The sequence below is a fragment of the Astyanax mexicanus genome, chromosome 23, assembly GCF_023375975.1.
Source record: "Astyanax mexicanus isolate ESR-SI-001 chromosome 23, AstMex3_surface, whole genome shotgun sequence".
Lineage (NCBI taxonomy): Eukaryota > Metazoa > Chordata > Actinopteri > Characiformes > Acestrorhamphidae > Astyanax > Astyanax mexicanus.
Window position 1 is genome coordinate 31,685,916 of NC_064430.1, and position 22,843 is coordinate 31,708,758.

Here is a 22,843-nt window from a genome sequence, read left to right on the forward strand (position 1 = left end):
CTATTACACACTCCTACCTACAGCTGAAACACCCTGTAGATAAAGTAAAGTCAGAGACAGAAGATCTGAATCTGTTGCTGCACAGGTTACAGTGTTGGTCATCCTCTAGTCCAGGGGTTGGCAATAGGCAGCCCACAAGCATGAAACATCTGGGTCATGAGGTTGTTTGAACTATAATGAACGATAATAATAAAAAATAAAAAAATTCTTCTCTGGCAAGCTTTAGTTCACATCCCTTGTCTCTCTGTCGCGCTCGGTGTGACTTTAATTTCCGCCCGTTCTCGTTTTTTCTTTCTTGGGCTCCCTATCTCCTTATAAAAGCGATTTTTTTTCCATTCGTGTCCCAATTCACTAGCCCGGGCAATGAAAGTGTATTGGACTAAAACCCTGATGATACAGGTTTGATCCTGCGTGAGGAGCGGTGTGTTCATTTATTTATTTTTTCCACTCTTTCTGGGTTTACCTGCTTTGAGATCAACTGTTCTGCAATTGGGTTATGGCTTGTAAAATATCTGGTCCCTGGCCAAACTTAATTGCTGACCCCTGCTCTAGTTCTTCATCAGTGCCCACAGGACACTGGCCACAGGATGCTGACTATAGGACTATTCTCACTGCAGCAGTGATACTGAGGTGTTTAAAAACTCCAGCAGCACTGCTGTATCTGATCCACTCACTGTACCAGCTCAACACACACTAACACATCACACACCACCACCATGCTACTCAGTGCTAATCACTGCAGTGCTGAGAATTATGACCCACCACCCAAATAATAATAATAATAATAATAATAATAATAGATAATCTGTGTGGTTTTCTCTCATGTGGGTCCTGAATATAAAGGAACAGGGTAAAAGGAGGATAATAAAAATAAAGTATACAGAGAAACAGATACTACACAGAACTACATTCTGTGATTATTATAGAACTACAAAGTGTCCTGTATGATCAGTGGAGATGATAAGATGGATAAAGTTTGTGGAAACAAAGCAGTGGTCATAATGTTATGGCTGATCAGTGTGTAATTACCTATAGAGACACTATAAAAACTTGTGTGCTACAGTTTCTCATTAAATTAAAATGTGCTGTCGCCAATGTTCTGCAATATCAGTGAGTTTGTGGGCGGAGCATGGACAGGTCAGTTAGTAACGGTAAGTTGATCCACCGCTCATTACCTAACAGGCAAGTCGCAGCCCACGCCAATCTCTCTGGTGAGGGGTTTATTCTCGCTGGCGCTCTGTACAGACATAAAATACTTCAGCTTGTCTTCTAACTCATTATTCTAGGAGAGGAAGCAGAGCAGAGCACAGAGTCAGATCAGAGGACAGATTCCACACGACAGAGACAGACAGAGATAATCAGACATGCTCAGAGATCCCGTCTAAGATCTTTTCTCCGACATGCTTCTCTCAGAGTGAAACGTCCACAGTGAAACAACAGTAAAGCACAGAGCACGCAGATTACAGCAGCCAGAATGGGGAGGATGCTGTTCAGCATGGGCCATTCTGGGCGATCTGGGATCGAGTGCCAGTCAAAAACACCACCTGCAAGCTTTTCCCCTGCGTTTACCTCACACTCCACTATCGCTATCCTATCCAGCAGATCTGATATGTACATGTCCTTCTGGGCCACGCTGGCTCTCAGGGTTTCCACCTGCAGAAAAGCAAAAAACAAGAATTAAGATAATGAACAGATGATAATAGATAATAGATTTAATACTCTATAAGAGTATTGTAAGTATTAACACTTACAATACACTGAATATAAAACAAATATTTCAAGTATACACTACTGCAACAAAATGAAAATTAATGTTTATTATTGCATACAATATGATATGGCACACCTCTAACTGAGATATTAAAAAATATCAGAATTTTATTAGATTTGTAACAGAAGTCAATGATCCAGAATGTGATGATACTAATAATTAGGGGTGGGCGATATGTCTCTAAAATAATATCACGATATTTCAGGGTATATTTGAGATAACGATATATTTGGCGATATAGGAAAACTAAAATAATTCATTCATTTCAGGAATATAGTATAATAGTATAACAGTATAATCATAATGTGGCAAAATAAATAATTTAGCATAAAATAATATAATGCAGCAAAAAATATTGCAGAATATTTAGTGCATGCATATAAACTGCAAACTAAAACAATTATACAATAAATACAACTAAAGCTTCACAGTAAATAATAGACCACTTTTAAGAAAGAACATCCCTTTTATCACAATATGGATTTTTAATATCACGATATTTCTGTGTCACAATATATTGTATACGATATAATATTGCCTACCCCTACTAATAATGCACTCCGAATATCTCCATATATCCAGGATTAAAGTTAAATAAATGATACTGGAAATATATAATCTGTCTCTAGTAGATGTATAATGGGTAATGAGAACAGTGTACATTTTTCTTTTGCTAAAAACAGCAAAAAAAGAAGTACCCTGATGTGATAAATAGGGGTAGGTGATATGGTACAATATTTCAGGATAAAATATCATTCACAATATTTAAAAATGTTGGCGATATTATTGTGTATGATATGATATGGCACACCCCTACTGTTAAGTATTGGAACACCAGCACACTCATTGTTTTTCCCCACATCATGGGTATTAAAGAGTGTGTCCTGCTGTGCTAATCATGGCACCTGTTTATTGACAAACTTCTGTCCTCAAACAAAAAGAGCCAATCAGCTTGCTGCTTGTGTAGAGAGTGGAGGAGAGTCCGAGTGCTTGTGAGGAAACCCCTCCCACCCCCTCACTGTGGAGATCTGCGCATGCACAGTAGCCTTTATATGCCAGAAAATAATTTTTTTTGTGCATTGTTAGAAACTGTTCACGAGGTTTTTGTCTGATTTTTATCAGTGATGTCATCAGTCAGATGATTGAATTGATGGAATAGAGCACCATCAATTGAGAGAAAAATGGATAATAATAAGGGACACTAACAGTACAGGGATATGTGCAATATATTTTGCAATCCTTTACATTTATTATTATTATTATTATTATTATTATTATTATTATTATTACATTCATACGTTTAAGCCTAGTCATAGACTACACATCTCTGTAAATGAGAATGTCCAATCACAATACATAGTATAGTTCAGGTTTAGGCATTAACCCTTTTTGGGAAACCAAACCATAAAGTGTCATTCCATTCCTACAACTTTTTCTTGGTGCTTATTTTATAAATGTGGATTGTGTTTGAACATATAGGCACATTTCCCCAGACAGGGATTAGTCCTAGATTGTACAGCATATGAATAAAGATTTCATCATCATTGTTCTCATACAGAGTTCCCCAATGGTGGAACAAACTACCTTCCACTACCAGATCAGGAGAATCTCTCACTATCTTTAATAAACTCCTGAAGACTGAGCTCTTCAAAGAACACTTACTCTCCTAACACCTCTAACTAACTACCTTCTACTATCAGATCAGGAGAATCTCTCACTATCTTTAATAAACTCCTGAAGACTGAGCTCTTCAAAGAGCTCTAAACTCTCCTAACACCTCTAACTAACTACCTTCTACTACCAGATCAGGAGAATCTCTCACTATCTTTAATAAACTCCTGAAGACAGAGCTCTTCAAAGAGCACTTACTCTCCTAACATCTATAACGAACTAACTAACTACTTCTAACCTCTTTTCCTTCTTCCTCTTCTCTACTCCTCTTACCCATTATTTCCTTTGACCTCCTTTAAGCCCTGTCTAAAGATGTTTTTACCTTTAACTTCTATTACTTTTGTAGTTCACTATTGTAAGTCGCTTTGGACAAAAGCATCTGCCAAATGTAATGTATTGTAATGTAATATAACATGAATTCAGTAGTGTTCTCAACAAACCTCAAATTCCCCCTTTTGCTTCAATCTTGTGACCAAATATGACAATATACACAAATAGTTCTCCAGAGTAAGCTAAATAAGAAGGTGCCTGAGCACATGCTCTCTATGTATAGAGTGTTTCTAACATTTCACCTCTTCTATCATGCTCTTAACCTTCCTCTGCTGGCAGAACACCATGTCATTCAGGTGCTTTATTCTCTCTTTTAGCTCCAAAGCTTCCCTCTGTAACTGTAGCTGCTCAGACCTGGAACACAACACACAGCTTTATCATTATCATCACTGCCTTTATGAGAAAATCTAGAGAAAATGTGTCACTAGAGATGACCACAGTGATCCACAGTGCTGATTATGTGCTACTTACTTTGCCTTAGGAGCACCTGAGTCTACTTGGTCTTCTCCATTCAGAGAGCGCAGTCGCTTCTCACATTCACAGAGTTGCTGCGTTAGCTGGCTCTTTTCCTGCAAAATAAAAACAACATTTCTGGAATTCTGTGGTTTAAAAGATGAACTAAGGAAATTTAGGTTAAGGTGCAATGCAAAGTCCACCCTCCAGCAAGGGCAATTTGTGTTATTTTTAATCTGTGATGGTAATAAACATTAATTTCTGCATTTCATGCCTTAAACACATTCTAAAAAAAGTTCCAAATGGACAGTACGGCCCTTATAGATATTCTGAAACCAAGTGATGCAGGGTTTTAAATGTTATTTTGTCTTTTTTTTCCTGCAAACACATTATAAAGTATAAAGAATCCAACAGTACAGGGCACTCATTTTCGCATTTTTCGTTTCATAGTTTACCACACATTTTCTATGGAAATAAATGTTTCAGAAGTCTTCAGAAGAAGAAAGAGTGTGATTAATCATGATTAATCACAGAATATTGCTGGATAATCCAATTAATTTTGTTTAGACCAGAAGAATCCGTGAAAAAAAAATCAAATTAAAGGTAAAAAGTAAAGGTAACAAATACTGCATTTTTGGATTTTGTTTGTATTTGCATTTTCTGATTTGGGGTTGTTATTAACAGAGGTAGGTGTTAACATGCTACATTTACATTGTTACAAGTAACTTTTTGAATAAATTGTACTTTTTTAAAGTTGTTTTTAAAAGACGGTATTTATATTTTTACTGAAGCACATTCATGATGTCAAAAATGTTTTTTACTCCATAATATTATATTTATTTCCTTTCCTCCTATTTTAAGCAACTTTTTTTTTTCATGAATTAAAGTGAAGGACAGAGGCTGCAAGGAACTTTGCACATCATTTAAAGAGTCTGTATAAGGGTTTTTATTAGTTGCTGTTGCAGTTCGCTAATCTAGGCTGTAGGGAGCGCTGCAGCTCCATCAGCAGCCTCACTTCTACAGGTGTGTACCTGGTCTGCCATCCAGAGTTTCACAGAGCTTTATCCTGAGACTGACCTGAGCCATGCAGTTCATCAGCCGCTCCACCTCGCTGATCCTCTGATCTCTCTCAGCGATCTTCTCCTCCGCCAGCTTCACGTTCCTCTCTGCCTCCTCCAGCCGCCTCATGTACTCCTCCAGCTGAGCCTGAGAGTGATCAGAACAGACAACTATAACTGCAGCTCTCCGTGTTACAACTGTTTTCACTTTTATTTTAGGTTTTTAAACCCTCCCTCCCAACATGTCTCACATGTCCCACAATGTTCAATAGGTGCCACTAGGGGGAGCAGCAGTCACAAAAAATTTCTGTCATTTGTTTCTCAGCAGGCAGCTTAAACCCTACAGGCACGTAACAGTATAAAGCGTTATCCTGATGTCAAATTTATGTTATCGGACATCATGACCAACATTTTATTGACGTTAGTGGCCAGCTGGGAAGTTATGAGACACTCAAAAACACTCAAATACAATATTTTTATTTCAATTTTTTAAATTTCCACTTTAGAGAAATTCTGTGTTAATTTCATAATTTATATATTATTATTCTATAATTGAAATGTGTACAACTATACTTTAACAGTAAATTCATCACATGATAAAGTCTACTAAATCTGTAAAAAATAGTAAAAAAAAAATAGTTAATATAAGCCTACACTATATCTCCTTGGATGAAGTGTCCCTAAAGCTAAATGTGAGTTTTATGAGTTTGGTTAATTTGTCTCCTCTTATTCCCCAGTCTAAATTGAGCATTTCTTATGAATATTTTCAAACATTCTCTGCTGTATTTCACCACTATCATTCTCCTCTAGATGTAGAATGCGTGGGGCTGAAAGTGGGTAAGGCTGAACTCAGCAGGACCATGACCAATCACCAGGGGAACATAAACTGTAGCGGAGCTACTGATTGTTTCATTAGCCAATGATGGACAGCTGTCATTTACACACATTCTATATTTATATTATGACCACAGTCCTCAAAGAGGTTTACAGATGTTTTTCAAAAATAAAAGAAAACAGAGGACAGTTCTTCGCGCCTAACACTTTGGCTGAAACTCCACCCTCTTTGACTAGGTCTGCCTAACAACAGAGTGATCTATATTCTGAATGACTCAATAGGAGTACATTATAATGTGCAGCTGATGGATTGGCAAGCGTGACAAATACCATGTGTGGCATGTGAGTGTGTGAACTCACTGAGGTGCGTGTGTCACACGCTCAAAGCGTGAGACTTGCTCCAGAGTCCAAACTTTGTTATACCAAGGTAAGATATGGAATTCCACAAGGCTCTATATTAGGACCGTTATTATTTACATTATATATGCTCCCACTGGGCAAAGTTATTAGAAAACATGATGTGAATTTTCATTGTTATGCGGATGACACGCAGCTCTTCATATCAGCCAAACCTGATGACAGAGTGAGATTAAAGAAAATCGAGGATTGTGTAGAAGATGTAAAATCATGGATGTCGCACAACTTCCTTCTATTAAATAGTGATAAAACAGAAGTTCTCCTATTAGGCCCCAAAGCTGCTAGAAATAAATTATCTTAATGCTAAATCTGGCTGACTTCTCAGCCACCCCTAGTTCAGCAGCTAAAAACCTTGGAGTTATCATAGATTCAGATCTAGCATTCGATAAACACATATCTAATGTTACTAGAACAGCTTTTCTACACCTCCGTAATATTGCCAAGCTAAGAAATGCCCTATCACTGCATGACGCAGAAAAATTAGTACATGCCTTTATTACCTCAAGGCTAGATTATTGTAATGCGCTACTGTCTGGATGTTCCGGCAGTAACTTAAATAAACTTCAGCTAGTTCAAAATGCTGCAGCCAGGGTCCTTACTAAAACGAGAAAATTTGACCATATTAGTCCAGTACTATCAGCACTGCACTGGCTTCCAGTCAAATTCCGCATAGACTATAAAATTCTCCTGTTAACGTATAAAGCCCTACACGGGCTCGCTCCTGAGTATTTACAAGACCTCATCTCCTGTTATGAACCACCGCGATTACTTAGATCTCAGGGTGCTGGTTTATTAGTAGTTCCTAAAATTCAGAGGAGCTCTGCAGGAGCAAGAGCTTTCTCTTATAAAGCGCCTCAACTCTGGAATAATCTCCCCGAATATGTTCGGGACTCAGACACAGTCTCAATCTTTAAGTCTAGACTGAAAACTTACTTGTTTAGTTTAGCTTTTGGTAATTAATGTTTTTCCCTTTAGATAAGGCTGCAGATTCAGGGGTTCATGGACAGAGGGAATTGTGGTAAACTGAGATGCTGGTGCTGCTGTTCTCCCACTGCACACGGTCACTCAGGTTTGTGGACGGTGGAGTGGGTGGATGCCAGTGTTTCAGGGAGCTTCCATGTCTATGTTACCTTCTGGCTCTCTGCCTTTAGTTAGGCTGTTTTATTCAGTTCTGCCGGAGTCATTAGCCACACTCTGATAATGTTTTATATTCTCTGTTTTACATAAATCCAGTAAAAACTAATTCCATCTCTCTGCCTTCCTCCGAGTTACTGACTGCCCACCTGTCTGACCCGATACCGATGGATGTTGGACCCTCAGGCTCTCATGTCCTCTGTCTGGCCAGACTGGAAGTTTCTGAAGTCACCTCTTCTCCACCACCACCACAGATCAGCTGCTCATCATCTATCACACTCTACAAGCCATTAGTGGAGCTGCTATACACCTGAATATATAAAACCTATGTGGATGTATGAAAGACTTTTTAAAATTAATTTAAAAGCCATTTGACCAGTGGTAGGATGGTCCTCCCAAGGTTTCTTCCTCCTCCTGCAGCTCTGAGGGAGTTTTTCCTTGCCTCCGCGCTCACTGGGGGTTCTGTATCATGTATATTCTATGTTTAATGTTTTGCCTGATTCTTTGTTCTGTAATCATGTTTCTGTAAAGCTGCTTTGTGCCAAAAAGCGCTATACAAATAAATTTGATTTGATTTGACTTTAGGCTTTCCAGAAAAATGAAGCCATTTTTGCTGGTTAGCCTCACTGATAAGTGGATTTCTTAAGGCTACACAGCTGTTTAGTCCCAATCCCTTGAATTTACTTCACATTGTGGGTGTGAAAATCCTCTTACTCTCACTATTAAACATAGCCCTGAGTTCTAGTGATGTTTTTCTACTTTTTGATTTCACAGAATGTTTAAGTAATTGCCATTCACCATATTTTTTCTCAACACATCTCTTTCTTGAAGATGATGTTTCCTTTCCATTCTTCCACTGTTAAATAATGCCTTGGGCAGTTCTTTACCAGATTTTAGTAGTTTTTGCCATCTCTGTACATTATTTCTCTGTTGAACTCATGCCAATGATTTGACCCTTCTAAAACAGATTAAAATCTTTTCCACGACCACAGGATAAGTCTTTCCACATAATTGTTTAATGAATGAGAAGCTACTCACTGCATCAGTTAGGGTTTAATAGCTTGTTGTCAGCTGAAACATAATATAATCACCCATGCTGTAATTATCCAATGGAAGGCTCATACCAATTTGCATAGTTAAATTCAGATGGTGACCCTTTTTTTGGGCCAGGCAGTGTATGTAAACATGTTCATTAGCTATTTTGGAGATTCATGGAAAGTTTTTGCATGAAAATAACAGAATGTTATTTTGGTTAGTAATTTGTAACTTTGTCAGTGTTACAGTGTGTGTGTGTGTGTGTTAAATGTATATTTACACTGTTGGAGTGTGTACCTGTAGAGCTTGGATCTCCTGCCTGTGTTTCTTCTCCTGTTCCTGTAGCTGCTGCTCGTACTGCTGCTGCAGTTTAGCACTCATCTCCTTCACCGCTCGCGCACTGGCCTCCTGCGACGACTCCACCTACACACACACACAAACACACACGCGTGTGAGATCTGAGTGAATAAATGTGTGTATTTGGGACAATCAGAATGACCATCTGACCACTAAGGCTGCAGCCAATGACAATTTTAGTATAAGACTAATCTGACTATTATTTTTTCGATTAGTTGGTTAGTCATGATTATTTTTGTTATTCCCTCCATTTGTTCTTTCTATTGGTGACGGTTATGACCCAATAACTTTTAGAGCTCTAGACTGATTCTGCGGGATATTTTGATAGTTGACATACATATATTAAAATTAACATATAGTACAGTATAGTATACAGTATAGTAGTATAGGTGACATTCACAGGTGACATTGTTATTTTTAGGACATTCTAGGACACTTAAATATGACTTTTATGAAAATATTAACAGAATGTATATATTACTTTGAATTTGACCATGTTTTAATTAAAACATTTATTAAAGTGTTCTATTGTGAGGAAGTTTTGTGTAATAGTTTAACTGACAGGAATATGAATGGGTTTAGGCTACTTTTAGAACACCCGCCAAAAAGCAGTCATTGCAAACTGTACTGTGTTTTAGACAGGTTTTAGACACTGTTTTTTTTTACTGGACCTGGCAACCCTGCTGAACATCTCTGTGGAGCTGCAGCTGATGGTAAACTCGCTCTCTGCTTTTCTCTATCGCTCCAGACAGCAGAAGCCACTAAATGTGGGATTTAAACACCTATGAGATGGTATACAGTGAGTACAGCTGTTGTCTTGTTCATTATCTGATGTGTTTAAACATTTTTTGAGACACAGATCTCTATTAACCCTCCCATGCATTTCTATACATTGGGTGTGTCAGAAGTTTCTGGTCATTTTTTTTTTAGTTTTTTTCTTTCCTTTATGTGTATTTGTCTAGATCTTAATTTCAAAGCCACTGTTTTACAAATTCTGCAACTTCTGCAACATCAGTGTGATCATTATATGATGAATTATTTAAAAAATCGTATTATGAATTATATAAAATCTTACATAAAGAATAACAAGATATAATGAATGAAAATAATTATAGTGTATAATAACAATGACACATGCAAATAATTAATCTATAGAAAATCAATTACATACATAAAAATATAAAAAGAAATTCTGCAAGCTCCTTTAATATTAATATTATCAATTTGATAGATAGCTAATGCTAACTGAAGATATAATGCTGATATTGTGATCATTAATATTTTATACAATAAATAGTAAATTGGTGTTTTTACAGATTGAGCTTTAATTATGTGCTAATCACATTTTCTCATACTTTCATCTCTTCTCTAGATTCAGTCTATGGTTTTCATGTATGAGTGTATTAGTGTTTATGTGTTAGTGTTTAGTACCTGTAGTTTTAGTGCCTGGTTTTCAGCCTGAGCAGCAGCGAGCTGTCTCTCCCGCTCCCTCAGTCTCTCCTCTGTTTTCTCAAAAGAGCTGCGCAGAGCCTTCATCTCCTCCCTGTTCCCCACACGCCCGTTACAGGTATCCAGCAGAGCTTTCTACAGCACACACAAACCAAACACTCACACTCATTAACTCTCATTAACCTCTTCTTACTCCAGGCCTTCTGTTCACTCATTTACCTTAGAAATGTGCTTCAATTCTTACTCCAATTACAGTCAATTAGTCAAGACAGAAAAGTCTGGCGTCTGAAATTTGGTTTTGCCCTGGAGCTATGAGGCTAATGTTGCTAACAGGTACTGAAAGGTAATGAGTGTCAGTTAGCATTAGACAAACAAGTCATTTCCTCCACACTTGATGATTTATAAAGAATAGACCTGCTTAGTAACACTGTACTGTGTGCAGCTCAAAAAATGAAACTTTGAAGAAAAAAAATAATAATAATGCAGAATATCTGCAGGTCTGTGCATTCCTCCATTGATGACCCACCACCAAACCACTGAATGATGCTGCAGGCGGATCAAGTCCTCCACAGCATCTGTCACACATGCTCAGTGTGAACCTGCTCTCATCTGTGAAAAGCACAGGGTACCAGAAACGACTCGGAGCGCGAGGGCGAGAGAGAGAGATACAGAGAGATAGAGATACAGAGAGAGAGAGAGATACAAAGAGAGAGATACAGCGAGAGAGAGGAGCAACGAAGTGGAGAGCGAGAGAGAGAGAGGAGCAATGACCCGGAGCACGAGGGCGAGAGAGAGAGGAGCAACGACACGGAGAGCGTGGAGCGCGAGGGCGAGAGAGAGATACAGAGAGAGAGAGAGGAGAAACGACGCGGAGCGCGAGGGCGAGAGAGAGATACAGAGAGAGAAAGATACAGAGAGATACAAAGAGAGAGATACAGAGAGAGAGGAGCAACGAAGTGGAGAGCGAGGGCGAGAGAGAGAGAGAGAGGAGCAATGACGCGGAGCACGAGGGCGAGAGAGAGAGGAGCAACTACGCGGAGAGCATAGAGCACGAGGGCGAGAGAGAAATACAGAGAGAGAGAGAGGAGAAACGACGCGGAGCGCGAGAGAGAGAGATACAGAGAGAGAAATACAGAGAGGAGCAACGACGCGGAGAGTGTGGAGCGCGAGGGCGAGAGAGGGATACAGAGAGAGAGAGAGAGAGACCAATAACGACTATGAGAGAAAGCGCTGCGATTTAAAAAAAAATGTCTAGTGGAAGTGATGCACCGAGACAGACACCGATTCTCCTTATGAACATTTTCATCAGCTGGTAAGAAACCCACAATTACAGTATCATGAGCAAATATCTACAATGAGCAGTTTAAAGAACGTATAGTGATTTCTAGCTTGTAGTGTGAAAAAAAGTATTTATTTGAATATCTCACGAAAAAAGTAAAATGAACTGAAGTTTGAACTAGTTCAGAATTAAAATTGTGAACTTTGAACGTGAACTGTTCACTTTGAGCATGTATGAACTGAACTTAAACTAGTTCAGAAAAGCTGTGAACTGGCACAACACTGCTGGTCAGTGGCCTTCTGGAGTTCATTTTAATGATAATTTATTAATTGATCCCTTGTTGCCAATAAGTCAAATCAACAACAGTATGTCAACCAGAGTCAGAGAGATGTAATTCTGTTTAAAATGAGTAAAATAATAAATTGAGTGAAATAGGTTTGCAGTTTATACAATGGTAGTCAGTGACTAATATATACTTCCAGTGCTTGTTAGCTACCTTAGCCTTTAAATTCCAGTGCAAAACTGAAGAAACAAACTTCATACATCAAACATGTGCTTCTGACTGATTAACTATATTTACATAAATTGAGGGTATATGAGCTCCAATAAAGAATAGCTCATCTGTGGTTTGTGTGTAGTCAGAGACAATAGATTTCCTGGGTAATATCTACCCTACCGAACTGGTTACCCTTTCTCTCTTTATACTCTCACTTTCAGCAGAGTGTCAACATTTAAAGTGCCTATAAAAAGTGCTGTCAGATATTTCAGAGCTGATTAATCTGGAATCCTTCCACACCCTTCCCTGGTTCTATATGCTGTGCCATTGTTATGGTTTATATCTGTTTTTCACAGGTTATCTATACATGGTTTTAATCAGTAGTTGGGACAACCTGTATAGGTTGCTAGGTGTTATCTTATGAGTAAGGTTAAACACTGGCAAGATGGTACATGATGCACATGGTAAGGTGATGTGAATTATGGAACTTAATCTATGGGATATTATTCTATTTCCTGTCCCAAGATAGTTGGTGTGTAAGTGTATATGACTGTATTTACCTCTGTATTGTATTTACTACTCATTGTAAAACCAAACAAATAGTATGTTTCCTATTCTAATCAAATAGCTTTTAATACATAAATAGAATGAAAAGATGAAATGCCCCATAGCCCCATAGAAGCATATAAACTAATGTGCAGACTAGAGATGCATGAGGTAAAAGCGTTCACACATACGCCAAGTATATGTTTATATAAATATCAAAATAAACCAATTAATTGCTGCATTGCACTATTTTACCATAACAATTACACTATTACATAATGTTCCTGATTACTTAAAGGGTTACTAGGTAAGATTTATATTCTTTTTACAGAGTGTAATTCATGTTTACAGCACCCCCCCCCCCGCCCCCCGCCCCCCGCCCCCCCCCCCCCGGTGTTCTGTCGACCTACCTTGTCAAATCGTCCCTAGTGTATATTTAACTGTAATAATGCAAAAGAAGGACCGTATTAGAGCATGCTCCCAGTAGAAATCCCAGTAGATGTAGCGTTAGTATATTATAGCGTAAATCACTGTATCATGGTAAAGTTATGGCAATAAAAAAATGTTTTTTTTTACATACTGCTTTTGGAATGTTTTTAATAATAATTACTAAATGTATTATTATAATAATTATAATTATTAGTTTGTATTTACTATTTTTTCCGCAATCACAGTGAGTCCTATTTTGTAATAGATTTTTTTTATATAAATCAACTAATGCGTCTGTTCATGAGTGGAAGAACACAGAGCCATCACATCTCCAACGCAAGAGAACTATCTGAACTGTATCACATGATTTGTTAACTTTATGATTCAAAACGTAACAACTGAACCAGGATTTCTTCAGTGTCTACAACTATGAACAAAAAAAAACAGCACTGTTAACCTTTACCACAAACAAGCCAAACATGAAATCATAGAAAACAAAAACACAGTATCAGTATAGCTTTTACCAGCCTTCTAATAAAATTCATATTTTATGGATGAGTTTGGAGCCCTGCTCTCACTATAACCACTGTCTGCAGCTCTGGAAAAAGATTAAACCACTTAAAAGAGTTTCATTGATTTAACCTAATTGAAAACCTCTAGAACATAATCAAAATGAAGATGGATGATCACAAGCCATCGAAACAAACTGAACTGTTAGATTTTTTTGCACCAGGAGTAAAGCAGCATAAAGTTGTCCAAAAGCAGTGTGTAAGACTGGTGAAGAAGAACATGCCAAGATGCAAGAAAACCAGGGTTATTTCACCAAATATATATCTTAAAACATTATGAATATGAAATTTTCTTTGCATTACAGGTGCTGATACCTGCAGGTCGATGTTGGCTGATATCAGACTGCTGTTCATCTGATCAAAACTGTCCATAGCCGCTCTGCCCGTCTTCACCTCCGCCTCCAAATATCGCTTCTGAGAGTTCGCCATCTGCAATACACAGTATTACACAGGATTACAAATATTATACAGTATTACTCTTTGGAACACAAAGTAATTCAGTCTCTATGATAAAATAAATGAACATGTTCCTGGGCCTGAACTCTACTTTATTAACCAGACCTTTTACTAGTCTACGACTGTCCAAAATCCATATCTACAGTATATAAGATGTATACCATGGGCCCAGTTTCAACATGTACTTGTTTGAATTTCCTACCAAGTGTTTCTGAAATTTTAATCTAAATGTGATTAACTGAATAACAACTGAATAAAAATATATATTTCTTTATTTTAATTTTCTTACATTTCAAACTAGATTAGATTTGAAAATACACATTTAAATAAATGCAATACAGGTAAGTTTATAAAGCTATAATTCAATATCAAACTTTCCTATTCAAACTCATATTAAGGAAAAGCATTCAGATTTATAAAATTCTAATTCAAATCCTACTGGTACAAATATCATTCCACACAGGGGTTAAGCCTAAACCTGTACTGTAATGCATTTTAATTGGACATTGTTAATGTAAACTAGGATTAAACTAGAACAAGTCTATAGTTTAAAAAGCTTAAAAGCTGTACCATCACCATACACACATTTTTAAAGATTTATTTAAAAATTTCTCTTATTTTTTCTCCCCAAGTCAGCTGTATATCTCTATCACTAGTGTTGCCCCAACACTAGAAAGGTGAAGACTAGCACATGCCTCCTCTGACACGTAAGTTCAGACTCCGCCTCTTTTTGAGCTGCTGCTGATGTGTGCAGCATTGCAGAGTAGCATCACAGTGCGCTTGGAGGAAAGCGCAGCGACTTGGTTCTGATACATCAGCTCACAGACACTGATCAGCATCACCCTAGGAGTGATGAGGGGAAAGAGCATCATCTACTCTACCCACCCAGAGAGAACAAGGCCAATTGTGCTCTCTCAGGGCTCTGGCAGCTGATGGCAAACTGCATGACCTGAACAATAACATTTAACGAAAATGTATTTGTCTTCATCACATGTTTTTTTAACTTATGTTATGTTACAAAGCAGCTTTAAAGAGAGATCTACGTCTGATTATCTTGGATAAAGCCAATGCAGATGAAGCTCCTTTAGCCTGAACACAGCAAACATACAACTGAATTATACTACCCGCCGGCTGCATTTCATAGGTTCCTCATGAGTTCTTTAGTAAAAGGTTAATGTCATAAAAAATTACGACAACTTAAAAATCAGTTTGGATGGTTAGATGGTCCTTTGCCTAGATAGGTCCTTTCCACTATTGTTTGGTGAGTCAGGTAACCCTACTCATTTTGATACAGCTCACTGTTTGTTTAGAGTGTAGTCTCCTGATGAGGTACTGCGATGAAACTAACTAACTATGTGCAGTAAAAAAAAAGATGACCTGTCACAAATACACAACATGGACAAAAGTGCTGGAACATCTGCTAAGTCATTGTTTTTTTTTAAATAAAATTAAGGGAATTATAAAAAAAATGGTCTGGTTTTGTTGCAGTAACTGTCTCTACTGTCCAGGGATTGGAGAGCTTTGAGGTCAGGACCACTCTAGCCCACAGCAGCACTAGTCATGTGGGAATAGGTTCATTTTATCTGCTCAAGAGAGTCCTATTGTTTTGGCAGTCCTTCTGTCCAGTGCTTAGACAGGGTGTGTTTGCATTTGCACATCTGTGTCAGCAGTGGTTGCACCATAAAGTGGCTAAATGCATTGATTGAAAGAGGTGTCCACAAATATCTGAACATTTAGGGGTAGTTTCTCAGACAGGGATTAAGTCTAGTTCTGAACTGCACAGCATTCTGTACGGAGATTTCCCATTAAGAGGATGGAAATGGGATATATTGTAGGACTAGGCCTAATCTCTGTCTGGTAAAGAGTTCCAAGTGTACATTCCATGTCTTAGAACTAATGATGCATTTGCTCTTATTCTGTCTTTTTTAGTGGCTTATAGGTTATGATATTCTCACCCGTAACTCCTGAGAGAGTTTCTGCATGGACTGCTGCATTCCTCCAAACTGGCCGTACATTCGCTCTCTGACCTTCTCCAGAGAGTCTCGCACCTGCAAGGTAAATGCAATCTCATATCATTTCTTTACTTATATCATATACACAAGTACAGTAATAATAGTATACTTATAAACACAGATTTATTCTGAATTAACACCATATTATCTATGTAATGGAATAATGGAATAAAGTTTTTTTTTTCATTCCATACAGTTTTTTCATGTCTGCAGTGCTGACTGGTTTAGTTAAATAGTTTTTACAGATGGTTAAATAACACAATACTTAAAAAAAACATGTTAACGTTTCTTAATGATTCTTTAAATTAAATTAATTCCTTTTGTAAAGTACCTAAATGAATAATTTAACCATATCCAATGATTTCCTGTTCACCCTGTCATCTTGGGATAACTCCACCCTTTTAACCATTTTAATCATAAATTTTACTTAATATTTCTCATATTGTCTTCACACTTATCTTAAAGAGGTAAAGCTTAAGCTGTCCACCCTGTCACAGTAAAATATCACTATGAACAATTCAAAATGTTTATTACTCTAGCTTAACCATGTTTCCATCAAATGTACTTTACTGTATTTTTAATAAAACATTGATTTTCAGTTTACTACATAAATTGAACAAACAAACTGTTCCTTAAACTCTGTCAAAATGTCCTGACGAATGAATTAACAGAAATTCTTCAAAATGACCTGAAATAAAATCTTTTTACATTGACTTCCATTGAAAGTTAAGATGGTTTTATTTCCCCCCTGTAAAGTTCCTGATCCCACATAGGGTGTGGGATCATGTACAGTGAAAATTAACATCATACTACAATGAGTGTTTGAGAGAAAGAGAGAGAAAGAGAGAGAGAGAGAGAGTGTGTGTGTGTGTGTATACTCACCTCTCTGATGTACCTCATCTCGTCTCGCAGGGTATTGACTGGCCACTCGCGTGCAGTCACTTCCTGCTGCTGCTGCTCTCCCGTCCGCTGCACCACCCCGAACACTCTGGGTCCAACACCATTGCTCACCACACCACAGGAGTGCTGAGATAGAGACACGGGTCAGATTTCAGACTGTTTGCCAGTGTGTGTGTGTGTGTGTGTGTGTATGTGTAACAAAACAACTAAAAAATAGAAATAGAAATATTGGGCACATATACTTTATGGCTAAAAGTGGCTCATTCAGTGGTTCTTCTGAATTCAAGGGTAAGAGTTTGTATCCTGTTTTTTGTTGGAGTAACTGTCTCTACTGTTTAGAGGAGACTTACAACTAGACTCTGCAGAAACACTGCTGTGAGGATTTAACTGCATTCAACAACAAGAGCTTTAGTGAGGTCAGGATGCTGGATGATGATCACCACCTCGGATCATCCCCAACTGATTTGGGTGGAGCTCCATCATTCCAGAGAATAAAGGTTGGACATGCATTCACATTCAACATTTTTATCTTTTCCCACATTGTAAGTCAGGGGTGTCCAAACTACGGCCCGCGGGCCATTTTTGTGGCCCGTTTCCTTTTTTGGAGCGGCCCGCGAGATATTTTAGAAATAGAATGAAAGTTGGCCCACTTTTAAGCAGGTTTTTATAATGTGAGATTCAAAGTTTGAACGCTAGGTGTCAGAAACGGGCCAAAGAGTCTAAAAGCAGAGAGAGTGCACAGTTCTAGCACAGAAAAATGGGCCAAAGAGTCTAAAAGTTGCCGTAATTAAGGAGTTTAATATTAAGAGACATCATGAAATTAAACATCAATTTGAAAAATCTTAGTTTACACAACACTGTCAAAGATAGATAAAGATAGTAAGTCAAGTAAAATGGTGTGTAAATGAAAGTAATCAGGAAAAAGTATTATTTAAAGTGGTATATTTCATTATTTGTTTAATTACAGAGTCTGTGTCCCGTGACTTCAATATATACTCCTTCTGACCCCCCCAAAAAAAAGTTTGGACACCCCTGCTGTAAATGAATACTGAAGTCACCCAGATGGTGAAGGAACACATAAGGAATAATGTAGAAACTTGAAAGTGTTAAACAAACCAAAATACTTTGGTTACTGTTTTTTTTAGCATATTTGGGGATTTGCTAACTTGTGGTTTCTGAGGCTGAGAACTCGGATAAATTTATAGAGGAAACTTTTGCTCTTCCTTTTCGGGGGCGGTCCTGATGAGAGCCAGTTCCATCATAATGATTTTGATTGTCTTTGCGAATGCAGTTGAGAATACATCCAAAGTTTTTGGATTGAATGACGTTCATTTCTTTTCCTTTACTTAGTTGAAAAGTTAAAGCCGTAATAGTTAAGAAACTGTAATCTGGATTAGAACATTACTTAAATGGAGCTCTTTACTGTATTCCAACTCTACCTCTTCTCAACTTTACAACTGATGCTCTCAAACACATTAAGAGACAAGAAATTCAAGTAACCTAATTGATAAGTGACAACTTGATGAGTTCAGCACAGCTGTTAACTGAAAGCCTGAATTCCAGGTAACTCCACCTCATAAAACTGACTGAGAAAATCCAGCCAAAATGTGACAAACTCATCTAGGCAAGAGGTGCTACTTTGAAGAATCTAAACTATAAACATATTCTATGCTGTTTAACACCTTTTTTGTTTACTAAATAATTTCATTTTTTTATAGTTTGCATGACTTTAGTATTAATCTACAATGCAGAACATTTCAAAACAAGTTAAAAAAAACAACACACAACATGTTAAGGCGTGTCCAAACTATTGACTCGTACTGTATATATCTATTACATGTTGGGTGTATTGTTGTTATGTATAAATACTCATGAACATGCAATAACTTATTTAACTTACATATATTTGCTGCTATGCAGAAACCTTGTATCTTGCCATATTGTAAATCTGGCAATTGTTCTCAATATTGTGTAAGTATTTCTTTAAAAAATGACCATTAGAAATTAACCAAATTAATGTGGAATAAAATTATATACTGTATACACAATTCATATGGGACATCTTTAGATTAACAGTGTGTGTATTTGTGTGAGAGAACATCACAGAATTTGTGCCTGTGTGTGAACACCTGCCATATATAGATGCTCTTGTAAATGTGAGAGTGTGTGTGTGTGTGTGTGTGTGTGTGTGTGTGTGTGTGTGTGTGCGCATGCTCAGGGGCTTTGTCCTGCTCTGCTGAGTGGTCAGTTCTGGAGGTTGGGAAACAGACAATGACACAAAGTCCTAAGTGACGGTGTTGTGTTTCTGCAAGCCAGCCTACAGTAAAGAGTGTGCTGCCTGACTGACACACACACACTTTTCCTGATTGTATAGTTACATAATATTCATTATTAAGTTTGGAATCCATTACTATAGTAAAATTCTAAATCGTAGGTTATATATCACAAGTATAATGAAAAATCTAATATAAAAATATAATGTTTCATTTAATGTTATGTTTAGCAAATGTGGATATCCACAAACATGGTTACACTTGCACAGCAACTTTATAATACCCAAAAATTCTTTACAATCTACACCAAACACAGCCTCAGCACTGAAGCAACACACACTAGCACACTAGAAGTGGCAGTGGCAGTGGCAGTGTACTCTAGGGATGTATTAAATCGTACGTGATAATATCACCAAAATGTTTTAATATTGTGAACGATACCCTGAAACATTGTGCCATATCACCCACCCCTAATTATCACATCAGGGTAATACTTTTTTCTGTTTTTAGCAAAAGAAAAATTCACACTGTTCTCATTTCCCATTTTATATCTACTAGAGACAGATTATATCTGTCCAGTATCATTTATTTTACTTTAATCCTGAATATATGGAGATATGTAGAGTGCATTATTAGTATCATGACATTCTGGATCATTGACTTCTGTTACAAATTAATGTTACTGATTAATTTCTTGTTAAAATCTCAGTTAAGGGTGTGCCATATCATACCATATGCAATAAGAGAATTTAAAATTAATTTTGGTGCAGTAGTGTATTCTTAAAATTTTTTTTTTATTCAGTATTTCGTCATATCACCAAGAGTATCGTTATCACAACAATACCATGAAATATCATGATATTATTTTATTATTATTCTAGTATACTCTCAACCAGACCCCATCAACCCCCATCTACCCAGTACAGAGTGCCAATCCATACATGGGCATCCAGATATACATACAGTTGTACAAACATAGTTATTAACACACATCAAGGCTATCTTAGACAAACTGATTTATCTGATCTTCATGTTTTTGTACTTGGTGACATGGAGAACAGGGAAACTCCACACAGATATGGATTCTTATATTACATTACATTACATTACATTTGGCAGACGCTTTTGTCCAAAGCGACTTACAATAGTCAAGTACAATGTAAAATAAGTTTAAAGGTAAAACATCTTTGGATAGGGATAAAAGGAGGTCAAAGGGGAATAATAGGATAGAGGAGTGAAGGAGGGGAAGAAGGAAATGAGGTTAGAAGTAGTTAGTGTGTTAGAGGTGTTAGGAGAGTAAGTGCTCTTTGAAGAGCTCTGTCTTCAGGAGTTTATTAAAGATAGTGAGAGATTCTCCTGATCTGGTAGTGGAAGGTAGTTTGTTCCACCATTGGGGAACTCTGTATGAGAACAGTCTGGATTGCTTTGTGTGAATGTTTGTTTGGTAAAGCGAGGCGACGTTCATTGGAGGAACGCAGCGGCCGGGAGGTAGCGTAAGCCTTCAGGGGCGAGTGCAGGTAGGAAGGAGCTGTTCTGTCATCACCTTGTAGGCGATTGTAAGAGCTTTGAATTTGATGCGAGCATCAACTGGTAGCCAATGGAGCTCAATGAGCAGTGGGGTGACATGTGCCCGTTTTGGCTGGTTGAAGACCAGACGTGCTGCTGCGTTCTGGATCATCTGGAGTGGTTTTACTACGCAGGCCGGGAGGCCAGTTAGCAGGGCATTGCAGTAGTCGAGGCGTGAGATGACGACCGCTTGCACCAGGAGTTGGGTGGCCTGTTGCGTCAGGAACGGTCTAATTTTTCGGATGTTATAGAGCGCAAAGCGGCAGGACCGAGCAACTGAGGCCACATGGTGCGTGAAGGAGAGTTGGTCATCAACCAGAACACCCAGGTTCCTAGCAACCTTTGTCGGTGAGAGAGAGAGAGAGTCGATACTTATAGAGAATTTGTGTTGAAAAGATGGTTTTGCTGGTATAACCAGAAGTTCAGTCTTTGAGAGATTTAATTGGAGGTGATGTTCCTTCATCCAAGAGGATATGTCAGAGAGACACTGCGATATCCGTGCAGAGATTGAGTGATCTTCAGGTGAGAACGACAGGTATAGCTGGGTGTCATCAGCAAAGCAATGGTAGGAAAATCCGTGTGAGCGGATAACCTGACCAAGAGAGGCGGTGTATATGGAGAAGAGAAGGGGTCCCAGTACCGAACCTTGGGGGACCCCAGTGGATAAGGAGCGGGCTGAGGACAGCTGTCCTTGCCACGACACCTTGAACGAGCGCCCAGTGAGGTACGATCTGAACCATGACAGCACATTGTCTGCGATCCCCATCGCATTGTCTGCGGTTTCCCACTGGCATTACATATGTTTTCACTTATAGCACTTACAAAATAGCAAGCAGTTACTGTACAAGAGATCTGAGATCTTATTTTAGCTTAGGGTTTAATCATATTCAGGGGTTCATCATATTCTGAATAGCTGGATCTTCTAGGCTTCATGAGACTAATGTCTGGTTCACACTACAGGACTGTTTACGTGGTCAGGTGGTTGTGCTCTTTACACTACACGACTGGTTGTGATGTACTCACAAGCATAATGGGAGCCTCAAATTGTTTTGGTTTTTACACTATATGACTGATCTGTAAAATTGTGTCACCAATTACAACATTTTTCACTGGCTGCTTCACAAACACATGTATTGTAACACTGACTGTAGGTAATTGCTGCTTCTGACTCACAGTCGCCGACTGGTCCAGATATTAAACCTGCTAGTTGTTTGCTTGGCGTCTGTGACTGGTCTGTGATCACTTAGCAACGGTTGAGTGTGTGCACTACACAATTTTCATACTGTTGAAAACACTGAACTAAGCGTTTGAGCAGTAACAGTAGTTACTTGCTCTATATTAAATGCTTTTTAAGATCTTTTTAATACATATAATTTAAGACCTAAAAATGTAGTCATAAGTCCTTAAGTAGAAAATAAATTATTGTATTAAAAATTAAAACTTAATGTTTCCCATTTATCAATTTTCTTTTTCAATTTGTTTCCATTGTAATGCAGAACATGTTAGCATGTTAGGTTGCTTGTTGCTTTTAGCTAGCTCTACGCTAACCTTAGTTCTCTCCCTAGAAAAGTTAGCTAACTCACCGCCAAAGTTAGCTAGCTCTACGCTAACATTAGTTCTCTCCCCAGAAAAGTTAGCTAGCTCACAGCTATTGTTAGTTAGCTCTACGCTAACCTTAGTTCTCTCCCCAGAAATGCTAGCTAGCTCACCCCCAATGTTAGGTAGCTCTACGCTAATCTTAGTTCTCTCCCCAGAAATGCTAGCTAGCTCACCACCAATGTTAGCTAGCTCTATGCTTACCTTAGTTC

The 22,843-nt window shown here is 38.0% G+C and overlaps 1 protein-coding gene across 2 annotated transcripts in view; it reads right to left on the minus strand.

Annotated features, from left to right (window-relative positions):
* myzap (myocardial zonula adherens protein) overlaps positions 1–22,843 on the minus strand; it is a 61,599-nt gene that overhangs the window by 4,013 nt on the left and 34,743 nt on the right. The window contains exons 5-14 of one of the 2 annotated variants that reach the window (XM_022670484.2): positions 17,179–17,322; positions 16,240–16,332; positions 14,144–14,257; positions 10,492–10,644; positions 9,001–9,126; positions 5,303–5,431; positions 4,244–4,341; positions 4,015–4,126; positions 1,570–1,653; positions 1,176–1,237 (exon numbers count right to left, since the gene is read on the minus strand). In XM_022670484.2, coding sequence (XP_022526205.2) covers positions 1,176–1,237; positions 1,570–1,653; positions 4,015–4,126; positions 4,244–4,341; positions 5,303–5,431; positions 9,001–9,126; positions 10,492–10,644; positions 14,144–14,257; positions 16,240–16,332; positions 17,179–17,322 — 1,115 coding nt within the window. Of the gene's footprint in view, positions 1–1,175; positions 1,283–1,569; positions 1,654–4,014; positions 4,127–4,243; positions 4,342–5,302; positions 5,432–9,000; positions 9,127–10,491; positions 10,645–14,143; positions 14,258–16,239; positions 16,333–17,178; positions 17,323–22,843 lie in introns of both variants that reach the window. The other variant, XM_022670483.2, reaches the window with a different exon arrangement.